The sequence below is a fragment of the Oncorhynchus tshawytscha genome, linkage group LG22 (assembly GCF_018296145.1).
Source record: "Oncorhynchus tshawytscha isolate Ot180627B linkage group LG22, Otsh_v2.0, whole genome shotgun sequence".
NCBI classification, from domain to species: Eukaryota; Metazoa; Chordata; class Actinopteri; order Salmoniformes; family Salmonidae; genus Oncorhynchus; species Oncorhynchus tshawytscha.
This window is the reverse complement of record NC_056450.1, coordinates 19,559,556-19,574,372: the sequence shown is the minus strand read 5'-3', so window position 1 is coordinate 19,574,372 and position 14,817 is coordinate 19,559,556. Positions and strand designations below refer to the sequence as shown.

The 14,817-nt window shown below is 39.8% G+C and overlaps 1 protein-coding gene across 4 annotated transcripts in view; it reads right to left on the bottom strand.

The window, feature by feature from the left end:
- Nucleotides 1-248: 248 nt before the first annotated feature.
- The window catches only part of nphp4 (nephronophthisis 4), a 191,766-nt gene continuing 177,197 nt past the window's right edge, over nucleotides 249-14,817 (bottom strand). For all 4 annotated transcript variants that reach the window (XM_024384500.2, XM_042303891.1, XM_024384503.2 and 1 more), the window contains 4 exons: nucleotides 12,919-13,090; nucleotides 12,278-12,457; nucleotides 10,579-10,722; nucleotides 249-571 (listed from right to left, as the gene is read on the bottom strand). In XM_024384500.2, coding sequence (XP_024240268.1) covers nucleotides 431-571; nucleotides 10,579-10,722; nucleotides 12,278-12,457; nucleotides 12,919-13,090 — 637 coding nt within the window. In that variant the 3' untranslated portion in view covers nucleotides 249-430. The remainder of the gene's footprint in view (nucleotides 572-10,578; nucleotides 10,723-12,277; nucleotides 12,458-12,918; nucleotides 13,091-14,817) is intronic.

Here is a 14,817-nt window from a genome sequence, read left to right as displayed (position 1 = left end):
TTCAGTTATAGAGTACTTAATCTAGACTGCATGTTTGAATTATACAGTTGTTTATATGTAATCATTTTTCAATTAGCCTACAGTCATATGTCCCGGACCTTTCAGTTATAAAGTAACTCATCTAGACTAAATATTCTACAGTCATTCATATGCATCAAGCCATCGTGCAACAATATATATATATATATATATATATATATATATATATATATATATATATATATATATATATATATATATATATATATATATATATATATATATACAGAAGTTGATGAGTACTGAATTGAGCCGTCTTTCATAAGTAGCAAAGTGTTGAGTTCTATACAGTAGTTGATGAGAACATTGTTGAGCCGTCTTTCTTAGCAAAGAGCATTGTTCTGTACGGTAGTAGTTGATGTGTACAGTACTGCGTTGAGTTGCCGTGTGTTCAGGTGTATTTCACTTTCACACAGAAGGTCTCCTCCGTGGTCTCCTCCTGGTTGTTGATGTAGATGAGGATCTCCTGAGCACCAGGACTTTGGCTGGGAGCAAACCGCAGCCCGATTCGGTAGGTCTCCCCTCCCCCAATCTACAGGGAAAGAACAGGGTTGTGTTCATTAGGTACCAAATGGAAGAAAAAAAGGACAAAAACAGGGACGGATTACCTGAACTCGTTCAATAAGAAACTAAAATGTTTGGTTTTCTGTCGCACAATGTTTTGTTAAGTTTAGCTACAGTGTGACAATTATATTGGGCAGACAGACCAGTTCCGTACCTCCTCCTGCTGCCACCTCCCTCCTCCATTTTTGGGGTAATGCTGTAGTCAATTGGTTGTACTCTTGGATTGAGCAGAACTTTCTGTACAATTCTGATAACTCCATGAAGGACATAACTCTACCATTACAATTTACAATATAATTTAAGAACAAAATACCCTTTTCAAAAATATTTTCCATAAATACAGGTATTTTATCAACCAGCACATTTCAGTTCAACCATAATATGTGTTGTAATATTTGTTCTCTTTTCAGGGTGATGAAATTGAAATTGTAACCAGCTATGCAATGCTTGTTTCAATGAATCAAAAATGAGACATGGCAATCTGCACAAAGGCAAAAAGGACTTTTTTTTTTAAATGCATGAGCATTTCTTAGTAATCTACTTGAGAAGCAATTAGGGTTCAAGTAAACCTTTTGAATAAGTGAAGCTTTTAGACAGGTTTAGTGCTTTTATATTCAATAATCTCAACCCACCCAATTCATATTTATTATATAGATAGGCACGCTTTATTTTATCTGGTTTAGCGTCCCAGATAAAGCGAAATATTTTTTGCTCATATGATTTGAAAAACTAAATCATCAGCAGTAGGCAGCACCATAAGTAAGTGAGTCAACAGAGATATGACTAAGGAGTTAATCAGGGCAATTTTTACATAAATAGAAAGGTATTTACCTCTCCAGGGTTGCAGGATCTGGTCTATTTTTACAAGTTTTCTATTGAAATTCATCTCGGAGAGCTTATTTATATATTTTGTGATATGAATACCAAGTTGTTAAGGGATTTTTTTTAATCAATAATGACTAATTATGTATACATTTCAATCAGGACTGACTAATCAGAATACTATTATGTTACTGTATATGTATGAATTTTCTTTCAAATCCTAGTACTGAATATAATGTGTGTAAATATAATCAAGAATTAGAACAATGACTGACTGTTCCTTGGTAGTAATGAATGAACTATATCGTCAGACTGGCTAGAATGCTTATCTACACAGGCTGGCCTTGGCTCTAGACGATGTGGGAAGGCTTGAGAACTATACAGTCTTTCTACCAGTGTCAAGAAGAGACGGAACATTTAGAAAACGCTGATGTCATTTTCAGTTTATAATCTGTGGTAAAATGTATCATGAGCAGTACTCTCGAGAATAAAAGCTGCTGGTTGATTTTAAAGACTGATCTCTGTACATTTTATACAAATAAGGGTCTTACAAATTCTTATGAATTGACAGAGTGTTTAATTTTAATTGGGTATTAAAACATAGAGGAATTTAATTCCTGTAACACAAGTCTGTTCACTTCACCATCAGCCCGTTGTATAGGTAAACTGCAGGGTAATGTAAAAGTTGTATTTTTTAAAGATCCAATAAGTAATATTGTACACATCATAATTAGGTTTTAGTCCAGAAAAGTTATCCAGATCTTCAATGAGACATTGCAGGGATCTAGCTTGCAGACTTAATATAAAACTTGAGTCATCAATACATGGACACCTTTGTTTTTAAACCTTGGATTTCTAATCCTCTAATGTTGTTATTGGTTCTGATTTTAATAGCTAGCATTTCAATGGCCATAACGAATAGATATGGTGACAGCAGACACCCTTGTTTAACTGCTCTTGACCATTCAAAACTCTCTTGAGAAGTAGCTGTTATTTACTATATTACACCTGGGGTTGCTATACATTATTTTTACCCATTTTATTAGAGAATCACAGAAATTGAAAAAATCCAGGCATTTATAAATAAAATCCAGTCTTACTTTATCAAATGCCTTTTCAAAATCCGCTTTAAATACCAGGCCTGGCTTCTTATATGTTTCATGATTTTCTATTATTTCTAGTAGTTGTCATATATTATCTCCAATGTATCGTCCATGTAAAAAAAACCTGTCTGATCAGGATGAACAATACCTGGTAAAAACCCTTTAAATTCTGAGTGCTATGCATTTCGCTAGTATTTGACATGTAAGGGGCCTCCAGTTTTTTTTTAGATAGAATGGGTCTTTATATTTGCCATCTGGGTCTTGTTTTAATAATAGAGATATCAGACCTTCCTGCTGAGTACCCGACAGACTACAATTTCTAACAACGGAGCTTTCAGTAGATCAAAAAAGTCTTGATATGCCGGTATGTCATCGGTATGTCATCAACCCCTGGGTTTTTTACAGACAAAGGATTTAATAGCCTTCCTCTGTAATTTGGCCTTCGCACTGATCTTTCTGTAAATTTGTTAATTTTCCATTTTTTATATTATTTGGAAAGAATTCCTTACCGTAATCTTCATTCAGTGGGAGAGGATGAGACAGAAAAGAGAACATCTGACTAAAATATTTAGGTTCCTCTTAAAATATAATTCTGAGAATCATAGATGACTGTCTTCAGTAACAAGTTTCTGCAAATTATTTTTTTTAGAGTTCCTGTATTGGAGATTTTGGAAGAATGTTGTGCATTTTTCTCCATATTCCATCTAGTTTGCTTTATTTTTGTAATAGATTACATTAGATCGTTCTTGAATAAAATCCTCAAGTTCTTTTTGTTTTTCTTCCAACTTATTTTGCATCTCTGTAGTATCGTTTTTATTGCTAACTACCTGTACTATTAGTTTATGGATTTCCCTTGTTAGTCTTGTCTCTTTAGCCAGAAAACTGCTTTTTTAAAATGGTATTATTGATGAATATTGAATTGAATGACCTCTGAAGATACATTTAGGATTCCCAAACAATAAGGGGATTTGCTGAACCTATATTATACTGGAAAAATTGAGTTATAAATGATTTTGTCTTATTTTTAACTAAGTTGTCCTCCAGTAAACTTTGATTAAATTTCCAATATCTCCGTCCATGTGGAAATAGTTATGTGAATGCAAATTAGATGATGAGCCGATCGCATTCTGACTCCTATTAACACTTTTTTAACCTTTGATGCAAGAGAGAAAGAGACAAGAAAGTGGTCAAGACAACTAGCTTGATTAAGTCTCCTCCACGTATATCTCACTAGGTTGGGGTTTTTTAGTCTCCAAATATCCACTATTTCTAATGTGTCCATAATAATTGTGATTTCCTTAAGGGCACGGTGATGATAGTTTGTAGAGTTGAGGTACTTAACACTGTGTTATAGTCTCCTACCATAATGACTTGTTGCCTGTAAATTCAATAAATTGGTATAAATGTTTTCAAAGAAGTATGGATCATCCTGATTTGGACCATATAGATTAATGAGCCAAATCTCTTATTTCATCCACTTTCATATTAAAAAGGATCCACCTTCCTTGCGAATCATTCCTGACTATTTGCACGTTCAGATCCAAATTGTTGTTAATTAATATCATCACACCATTTGAGTTACTTTGCCACATTTCAGGCTTCAAACAAAGATATAAAACTGTATTTTTTTGTGAAGAATCAACAAGTGGGACACAATCATGAAGTGGAACGACATTTATTGGATATTTCAAACTTTTTTAACAAATCAAAAACTGAAAAATTGGGCGTGCAAAATTATTCAGCCCCCTTAAGTTAATACTTTGTAGCGTCACCTTTTGCTGCGATTACAGCTGTAAGTCGCTTGGGGTATGTCTCTATCAGTTTTGCACATCGAGAGACTGACATTTTTCCCATTCCTCCTTGCAAAACAGCTCGAGCTCAGTGAGGTTGGATGGAGAGCATTTGTGAACAGAAGTTTTCAGTTCTTTCCACAGATTCTCGATTGGATTCAGGTCTGGACTTTGACTTGGCCATTCTAACACCTGGATATGTTTATTTTTGAACCATTCCATTGTAGATTTTGCTTTATGTTTTGGATCATTGTCTTGTTGGAAGACAAATCTCCGTCCCAGTCTCAGGTCTTTTGCAGACTCCATCAGGTTTTCTTCCAGAATGGTCCTGTATTTGGCTCCATCCATCTTCCCATCAATTTGAACCATCTTCCCTGTCCCTGCTGAAGAAAAGCAGGCCCAAACCATGATGCTGCCACCACCATGTTTGACAGTGGGGATGGTGTGTTCAGGGTGATGAGCTTTGTTGCTTTTACGCCAAACATAACGTTTTGCATTGTTGCCAACAAGTTCAATTTTGGTTTCATCTGACCAGAGCACCTTCTTCCACATGTTTGGTGTGTCTCCCAGGTGGCTTGTGGCAAACTTTAAACAACACTTTTTATGGATATCTTTAAGAAATGGCTTTCTTCTTGCCACTCTTCCATAAAGGCCAGATTTGTGCAATATACGACTGATTGTTGTCCTATGGACAGAGTCTCCCACCTCAGCTGTAGATCTTTGCAGTTCATCCAGAGTGATCATGGGCCTCTTGGCTGCATCTCTGATCAGTCTTCTCCTTGTATGAGCTGAAAGTTTAGAGGGACGGCCAGGTCTTGGTAGATTTGCAGTGGTCTGATACTCCTTCCATTTCAATATTATCGCTTGCACAATGCTCCTTGGGATGTTTAAAGCTTGGGAAATCTTTTTGTATCCAAATCCGGCTTTAAACTTCTTCACAACAGTATCTCGGACCTGCCTGGTGTGTTCCTTGTTCTTCATGATGCTCTCTGCGCTTTTAACGGACCTCTGAGACTATCACAGTGCAGGTGCATTTATACGGAGACTTGATTACACACAGGTGGATTGTATTTATCATCATTAGTCATTTAGGTCAACATTGGATCATTCAGAGATCCTCACTGAACTTCTGGAGAGAGTTTGCTGCACTGAAAGTAAAGGGGCTGAATAATTTTGCACGCCCAATTTTTCAGTTTTTGATTTGTTAAAAAAGTTTGAAATATCCAATAAATGTCGTTCCACTTCATGATTGTGTCCCACTTGTTGTTGATTCTTCACAAAAAAATACAGATTTATATCTTTATGTTTGAAGCCTGAAATGTGGCAAAAGGTCGCAAAGTTCAAGGGGGCCGAATACTTTCGCAAGGCACTGTAATTTCTGTACCCCACACATACAGATAATTGTAAGGCCCCTCAGTCGAGCAGTGAATTTTAAACATAGTCTCAGTCTCAACCACAGAAACCAGGGAGGTTTTCCAATGCCTCACATAGAAGGGCACCTAAAAAAAAGGCAGACATTGAAGCTACTTCGAGTATGGTGAAGTTATTAATTACACGTTGGATGGTGTATGAAAACACCCAGTCACCACAAAGATACAGGCATCCTTCCTAACTAGTTTCCAGAGAGGAAGTAAAACGATCAGGGATTTCACCATGAGGTCAATAGTGACTTTAAAACCGTTATAGTTTAATGGTTGTGATAGGAGAACACTGAGGATGGATCAACAACATTGTAGTTACTCCACAAAACTAACTTAACTGACAGGGTGAAAAGAAAGAAGCCTGTACAGGATAAAAAATATTCCAAAACATGCACCAAAACATGCAATAAGGCACTAAAGTAAAACTGCTAGAAATGTGGGAAACAAATTATCTTTTTGTCCTGAATACAAAGCATTATGTTTGGGGCAAATCCAACACAACTCATCACAGAGTACAATTCTTTATATTTTCAAGCATGGTGGTGGCTGCATCATGTTATGGGTATGCTTGTCATCAGCAAGGACTAGGACGTTTCTGTATTTCATTTTCAACACATTTGCAAAAAGCATATTTTCACTTTGTCATTATGGGTTATGGTGTGTAGATGGGTGAAGTTATTATTTTTGAATCCCTTTTGAATTCAGGCTGTAACACAACAAAATGTCCAATAAGTCAAGGGGTATGAAAACTTTCTGAATGCACTGCAACCCTAATATTCTAAATGACATTTAAAAGAAGCATGTGTGATGCGTTTTTTGAACATTGGTGAAATACACCTAAAAAGCAGAGTACTATAGTACATTGTTTATAATCTTCTGCCTATATTTACGCCACTTGACTGTGATTACAACACATAACGTCTAGGGATGTGTGGCGATACGACAACAATAGATTTGTGTAAAACCTCAAATCAACAAAACGGTTTGCCACTATAATTGGCTCATTAGAGAAAAGTCAACCAGAATTAGAGTCATTTTGTAAAAAAGGGAAATTGTTTTCTACAACACCTGGTGTTCCCACCATAAATTGAAAGCTCGTGAAACTACATGCTCTTGTATTGTTGTTTTCTTCCTCCAAATTAACTACAGCCAGTGTGTTGTGTTGTGCTTTGATTATTAGCAGAATTCATATGGTTATCGTTTGTTTGCGGCTCGCCACTCTGTTCATAAGGTCTTATTTGGACATTTTAATAAAAACTCATTTCCAATGGCTGCATTCCACGTAATGGCCAGCTAAAATATATGGTTCAATGTGTGAGATTTATCCGGTAATTTCTGGAAAACTATAATATCGATCCTTGCTCTGCTTTTTTTGCTTCCCAAATGTTTTTATTATGGCAGCGTAGTTAGTTTTTGGAGTAGGGAAAATTACTCTATTCAAAGTTAAGATATAAACCCCATAAATTGTTTAGAGAGCATTGAGCCTGAAGCTAAGTTGACTAAATGGAAAACACAGTTGGTTATTTTTCTTGCCCCTCTCTCTCCCTCTGTCTCTCTCTATTTGGTTAAGCATCATATCTGTATGCAAGTCGTAGACACATAAACTGATTTTTTGAGGAGTTAATTTTCCATTTACACCGCTGCTTGCTCTATGAGACCGTCTTGCAAATGACAGCGAATGAAAGCCAATGATGTTGAGACGACTTGTTTATGTCGAGATGCTTATGAAGTCAATGAATCTGCTATGAGACACTGGGGCTAATGACGGAACATGGAAAGAAATCAACAGCTATATTGGACGTGTTATTCATATTACGTAAACATTATCGCAGGTGCAGTGAAATGCTTGTGTTTCTCGCTCCAACAGTACAGTAATACCTAGCAATAACAAAATAACAATACACATAATCCATAAAAATAAAGAAATTCAGAAATATCAGGATGAGTAACGTCAGAGACCAGAATATATATATATATATACACGTTTTTTATATAAATACGTTTTTTGTACGTATGAAAAATTTCTGGGATGTTTTATTTCTTCTCATCAAACATGGGACCAACACTTTACATGTCGCATTTATATTTTTTTCAGTGTGTATATATATATACACACTGAAAAAAATATAAATGCGACATGTAAAGTGTTGGTCCCATGTTTGATGAGAAGAAATAAAACATCCCAGAAATTTTTCATACGTACAAAAAACGTATTTCTCTACAATTTTGTGCATGAATTTCTTTACATCCCAGTTTGTGAGCATTTCTCGTTTGCACGTAATGGCCATATTCCATCCACCTGACAGGTGTTGAATATCAAAAAGCTGATTGAACGGCAAGATCATTACACAGGTGCACCTTGTGCTGGGGACAATAAAAGGCCACTAAAATGTGCAGTTGTCATACAACACAATGCCACAGATGACTCAAGCTTTGAGGGAGCGTGCAATTGGAATGCTGACTGCAGGAATGTCCACCAGCGCTGTTGCCAGATAATTGAATGTTAATTTCTCTACCATTAGCTGCCTCAATGCCATTTTAGAGAATTTGGCAACCGGCCTCACAACCGCAGACCAGGTGTAACCACATCAACCCAGGACCTCTACATCTTTTTTCTTTACCTGCGGGATCGACAGACCAGCCACCCAGACAGCTGCTGAAACTGAGGAGTATTTCTGTCTGTAATAAAGCCCTTTGTGGGGAAAACCTCATTCTGATTGGCTGAGCTTGGCTACCCACTGGGTGGGCCTGGCTCCCAAGTGGGTGGAACTTTGTCCTCCCGGGCCTACCCATGGCTGCGACCCTGCCCAGTCATGTGAAATCCATAGATTTGGGCCTAATGATTTTTTTTTAATTGACTGATTTCCTTATATGAACTGTAACTAAGTAAAATCATTGAAATTGTTACATGTTGCGTTTATATTTTTTTTCAGTATATATACCATGTACACTGAGTAAACAAAATATTAAGAACACCTGCTCTTTCCATGACATAGACTGACCAGGTGAAAGCTAGGATCCCTTATTGATGTCACTTGTTAAATCCACTCCAATCATTCTTGGGGAGAAAACTGGTAAAAAAAAAAAGACAATTTAGACATGGATTGTGTATGTATGCTATTCAGAGGGTGAATGGGCAAGACAAAATATTTAAGTGCCTTTAATTGGGGCATGGTAGTACTGTAGGTGCCAGGCACATCGGTTTGAGTGTGTCAAGAACTGCAACGCTGCTGGATTTTTTATGCTCAACAGTTTCTCGTGTGTATCAAGAATGTTCCACCACCCCAAGGACAATCAGCCAACTTGACAACTGTGGGAAGCATTGTAGTCACATGGGACAGCCTCCCAGTGGAACGCTTTCAACACCATGTCGAGTCCATGCCCCAACGAATTGAGACTATTCTGATAAAAAGCGGTCCAACTCAATATTAGGAAGGTGTTCCTAATGTTTTGTAAATTCAGTGCATATAAATATAATAGTCTGTTTCGTATGTAAATATTATTAAAGTGACTCTGTACATAGGGCAGCAGTCTCTAAGGTGCAGGGTAGAGTACTGGGTGGTAGCTGGCTAGAATGGTGCCTGTTTAACAGTCTGATAACGTGGAGGAAAGAGCTGTGTCACTCTCTCGATCCCGGTTTTGATGCACCTGTAATGCCTTCTTGATGGTAGTGGGGCGAACAGGCCGTGGCTCTGATGGTGGAGGTCCTTGATGAACTTCTTGGCCTTCCTGAACTTCTTGTCCTTCCTATGACACCGGTTGTAGATGTCCTGGAGGGAAGGCAGTGTTCCCCAGTGATGCATTGACCGCACCACCCTCTGGAGAGCCCTGCGGTTCCGGACGGTGCAATTGTGTACCAGGCGGTGATACAGCCCGACAGGAGGCGCCTTAATGGTCCATCTGTCCAAGTTCATGAGGGTCTTATGGGCCAAGACAAATGTCTTCAGCATCCTGAGGTTGAAGAAGCGCTGTTGCACCTTCTTCACTACATTGTTTGTGTGAAGAAGGCTGTTGGTAATCAGGCCTAGCACTGTTGTGTTGTCAGCAAACTTGATGATTGAGTTAGAGATGTGCGTGGCCATGCAGTCATTGGTGAACAGGGAGTACAGCAGGGGGCTGAGTACGCACCCTTCAGTGGCCCCCGTGTTGAGGATCAGTGGCGGAGGTGTTGTTGCCTACCTTCACCACTTGGGGTCGGCACGTCAGGAAGTCCAGGACCCAGTTGCACAGGGAGGGGTTCAGACCCAGGGCCCTGAGCTTAGTGATGAGCTTGCAGGGTGAGCTGTAGTTGATGAACAGCATTCTTACATACTGTACATATTTCTCTTTTCCAGGTGGGATAGGGCAGTGTGAAGAACAATGGGGATTGCGTCGTCCGTGGATCTGTTGGGGCGAATTGTAGCACTTCTTAATGACAGAAGTGAGTGCTAAGAGGCGATAATCATTTAGTTCAGTTACCTTCGCTTTCTTGGGTACAGGAACAATAGTGGACATCTTGAAGAAAGTGGGGACAACAGATTGGGATATGGAGAGATGAAATATGTCCGTAAACACATAAACTAACGACTTGTTAGTGTCACTGGTCTGTCCCAGAGCCAATAACTACAGAGAGGAAGAAGTTCTTTCCAGTGTTAGTAATGAATATGGTCCAGGTCCAATACGACACCTGATTCATGTTTGAAAATAGAAAAGGATGGTCCTCCCCCCCCCTCCCATTCTCTCTTGCTCTCTTTTCCTCTCTCTCTCCCTGTTGCTCTCCCTCCCTCTGTTCCTCATTAAATGTCAGTTTGAACAGAGACATGACCAGAGGGCAGTGTTGTGCTTTGTAGTGGTGCTCACCTCAAAACTGTCCTCTTTAAACTGGAGCAGGTCAGGGTGGTCTGACCGTAGCAGGAGGACACGGCTGGTGGGGTAGGGGTTGGTGTAAGTGATCTTCCGTGTGCTCCCCCGACCCCCTCCCACAGGTGCACACATTTCAAAAGCCTGCCAGAAGAGAGATATCAGTTAAGATCAGTTAAGCCTCCTCAGAATTGTATCCTTAACCATTAATGGGGAATAAAAAACAGACCTTAGATCAAGTCTGTGGGAGAAACTAAATGATAGAAACACACAACACTCCTAGTAGAAACAAGCCCTGAGAAACAGGTCTAGGATCAGTTTAGTTTTGATCAGATCCTAAACTCAACCATTAGGGGGAAAAAAACGGGGGAAAAATGACTTTAGATCTGTCTGTAAAGAAGAAAAAAAATGAAATACGAGACAAGAGACAAATCCAAATGGTGCAAAATAATTAATCAGTGTAGAATGCAACAGAAAGACACATGACATTTGAAGCAAATAGCTGGTATGGATGAAACAGAGTCTTATTCATTAGGCACCAAACTGAACAAAATGGACTGAAACAGGGATGGACTACTACCTGAACATAACCAATAAGAAACGCTTGTTTTCCTTTTACGTTGCAAAACTTTTTTCTACGCGTGCACTAATGAATATGAAACCTTATCTGTTCATCTTTCGCCCCTGAGAGATAAAGGAGACGGGGCACACTATCAGATTGTGAATCTAAAATCACTTAGGTGATTATATCAATGTTTAGAAGAAGGTGCCCAGATTGACAATACAGAGAGATAAAACACTGTCAGAACCATTGAGGATCAAAGTCACATAACATTATGTGCATATAAATTCGTACAATCTCACAGACGCACCAAAAACATATGATACTGTTACTGTGAGCTCCACAAAGATCTCACATAAACAGTCTCTTCATTCATAATTTAGCAGAGGATCATAACAGTGGAGAGGAACCAAATAATGTTATTTTGGGTGTGTTTCTTGTCATCGTGACATCATAAGGGGAATAAGGGTTCCACTGCATTGCACACGTCTTTGTGAGACTGCACTGCGCCATTCAATCGTTCAGACAGTTTCACTACCCATCTAGGAGATACTGTATGCTAAGGTTATTACAGCCAAACTACAGGAGACACCTTTAAAGAGCATGGCACAAATTCCAAATGGCACCGTATTCCCTATATAGTGCACTACTTTCGGCCAGGTGTGCACTACTTTTGGCCAGGACCCACAGTGCTCTGGTTAAAAGTAGTGCACTATGTAGTAGAATATAGGGTTGCCATTTGGGACGCAGTCCAGACATCTCCGCTGCCAGGAATCCCTCTCGCTCCCTCTTCCTCTCTATCTCGCTCTCCTTAAACTGCAGGTGTCCTCTATTGAGCATTTTTTGGGGACACATTATCCTGCTTTGAGCTGCAGTGCAAGCGTCTGAGTGAGTGTGTGTGTAATAGGTCCTTATGTCAGTGTGTGTGAGTGTGAATAAGTGTCTATGTGAGAAAGACAGAATGAAAGACTGTGTATGGGAGAAAGAGCCAAAGACAAAGAGAGCAAGAGACAGAGAGAAAAAGATAGAGAGATGGATAGATACTGAGAGAGAGTGAGAGACAGGCAGAGAGAGAGCGAGAGAGAGAGCGAGAGAGAGAGAGGCAGAGAAAGACAGAGCTTCAGTGGGTGGTTTCACCTTGGAGACGATGGGCAGGCGACAGGTGAGGCTGAGGAGCCAGCAGGCCACCAGCGTGTGTTGCTCCACGTCCACCACGGTGAGGTAGCAGAAGCGGCTGCCCGCCCGCAACGGACACACACACAGCTGCAGGTCCTGTACCACACCCGGGAGGAGGACAAACACCTCCGCTGGGTCCACCTGGGAGAGGGGACGAGGGAGGGAGAGAGAAGGAGGGAAAAGGGGGGGGGGGGTGAGATGGGGAGAGAGAGGAACATTGCTCCCATTCAACCCGCTCAAAACACAGAACCTGCTCGATGGGTTCAACAGCCTTTGTAGGACTCTCTCTCATGTAACAATGCATACTACAGTCAGATTACCTGCTAAGAGCAACAAAATAATCCATTGAAATATAGTCTTTGAAATATAGACTAGAGCCAGCCTCTAAATCAGTTATTCATTAAATATTTTATCTTTGGTGAAAACATATAAAACATACATATCGTTCTCTACAGTGAGCATGACTGTATTCCATTCTGACAACAGCCCATAGGGTTCTAGTCAAAAGTAGGCCACTATGGAGTGAATAGGGTGCAATTTTGGACACACAGCCTAACTTTATCAACCAGGGTGGCAGAGAGACACCGGACAGCCAGTTGTACCTTGAGCTCCTGTGGGTGCGAGGTGTAACACCGGACCTTCCGGGTGGCTTGGGTGCCCCGTATCAGCAGTGATTGACAGGTCCGCTGGCCAGTCACACAGCTGATATCCACCCGTTGCAGGAAGTGCACATATACTTGCCAGACTTGGGCGGGCACCGCCAGCCACTTATCACTATGGAGACATCAGACGAGAAAACAATTAGGTCTCAGAGCGAATCAACTCATAATGAGAGGAGGAGGGGCGGAACTAATGATGAGGTGATTTATCTCTGTGGCGATAAGAGACATCAACATTTTATTCATTTTTGAGCACCTCGTCTGATAGCGGGGGCTACATCCCAAATGGCACCCTATTCCCTATAAAGTGCACTACTTTTAAGCAAAGCTCTATGGGCCTTGGTCGAAAGTGGTGAACTATATAAGGAACGGGGTGTGATTTGTGACGCAGCCCCGGGCTAGGAGATATCATAGGAATCATTTTCATTGCGTCGAGTTCCAGTTGACTCTAATAATGGTGATTCTAGAATGAGCTGTGGCTATGGAGGTCAAAGGATGCCCCTTAAGCCTAATCATCCCTGCCCTGAGATTACAGGCCGGGGAGAAGACAGAAGTCAGCCTGTTCGGAGATTGATGAGGAAAATGGATTCTGCCATGTGAAGCAATCAGCCCGGTGAATCCGACATACTGATTAAATCAATGAGATTAAGGCCCCGCATGAGCAATCTAATCAGAGGATCATCGCCGGAACCAACGGCCATCAGTTTCATCCACACTGGGAAGGGTAGGATGGGGTGTGTGTGTGTGTCAGTAACAAACCGTTTATTAGGGCATTAGGGGCGGCGACGCGATTGGTCCAAAAATGTATAAAACAAATCGTACAAATGTATTATTTGTACAATTTATATGGATCCAATTCTTTTGTGCACAATTAATATGGATTATGCTTAAAATGCTCATAAAAGTGTGGTAAATGTGTGTACATTTTACTGTTTAAAAAATATATTGTTCAAAATAAGCTGTTCAGTACTACTCTGCCAGCAGCAGCCTGGTGCCCAGGTGCTCGGATTTCATTGCCAGCTTTTACATTGCTTGTTATGTGGCTGGGGGGGGGTTCAAGTCAATGCACAACGTAAACGGACAACAGTCAAACTTTCTCAGAGACCAGGACAAAAAAAGCCCAGCTCTATGGCTGTCAGCAACACTTTGTTTCCCCTGCTGTTCATCAGATGCTTACTAGTGGCGACATGCTGTGTGGACTAAAACAAAATCAAACTGGGTGTGTCACAAAGCATGATCAACTTAATTAGCCAGCTACAGTAATTAGCTACCGGTAGTTTGCTATCTTGCATGCCAGTGTAGAAATGTAGAAATCACTCTACCATTTCCTGGTTAAAAAATTCTAAATGGTTTGCCTCATTTTATTTATCAGTTTATTTGACAAAAGAAGGAAGTATAGAGTAAAGAATCATTGTACCATCTAAACCGCTGTTAAATATATTTTCCATAAACAAAAATGTTTTATTTTCAGCTGTTCGAAGCTGGTGTAAAAAAAATGAAATTAAGAGATACAAAAATGAAATTTCATGGGAAGCATAGATTTAGTGCACATAGAACATATATACAGCTCCTTAGACTTGCTTTCAATGAGAATGACAGATACAGTACCAGTCAAAAGTTAGGACATACCTACCCAGTCCAGGGTTTTTCTTTATTATTACTATTTTCTACATTGAATAATAATAGTGAAGACATCAAAACTATGAAATAACACATGGAATCATGTAGTAACCAAAAAAGTGAGTATTTAAACTAGCCACCCTTTGCCTTGATGACAGCTTTGCACACTCTTGGCATTCTCTTAACACACTCTTGACAAACAAGATTCTCTGATCTGAATGC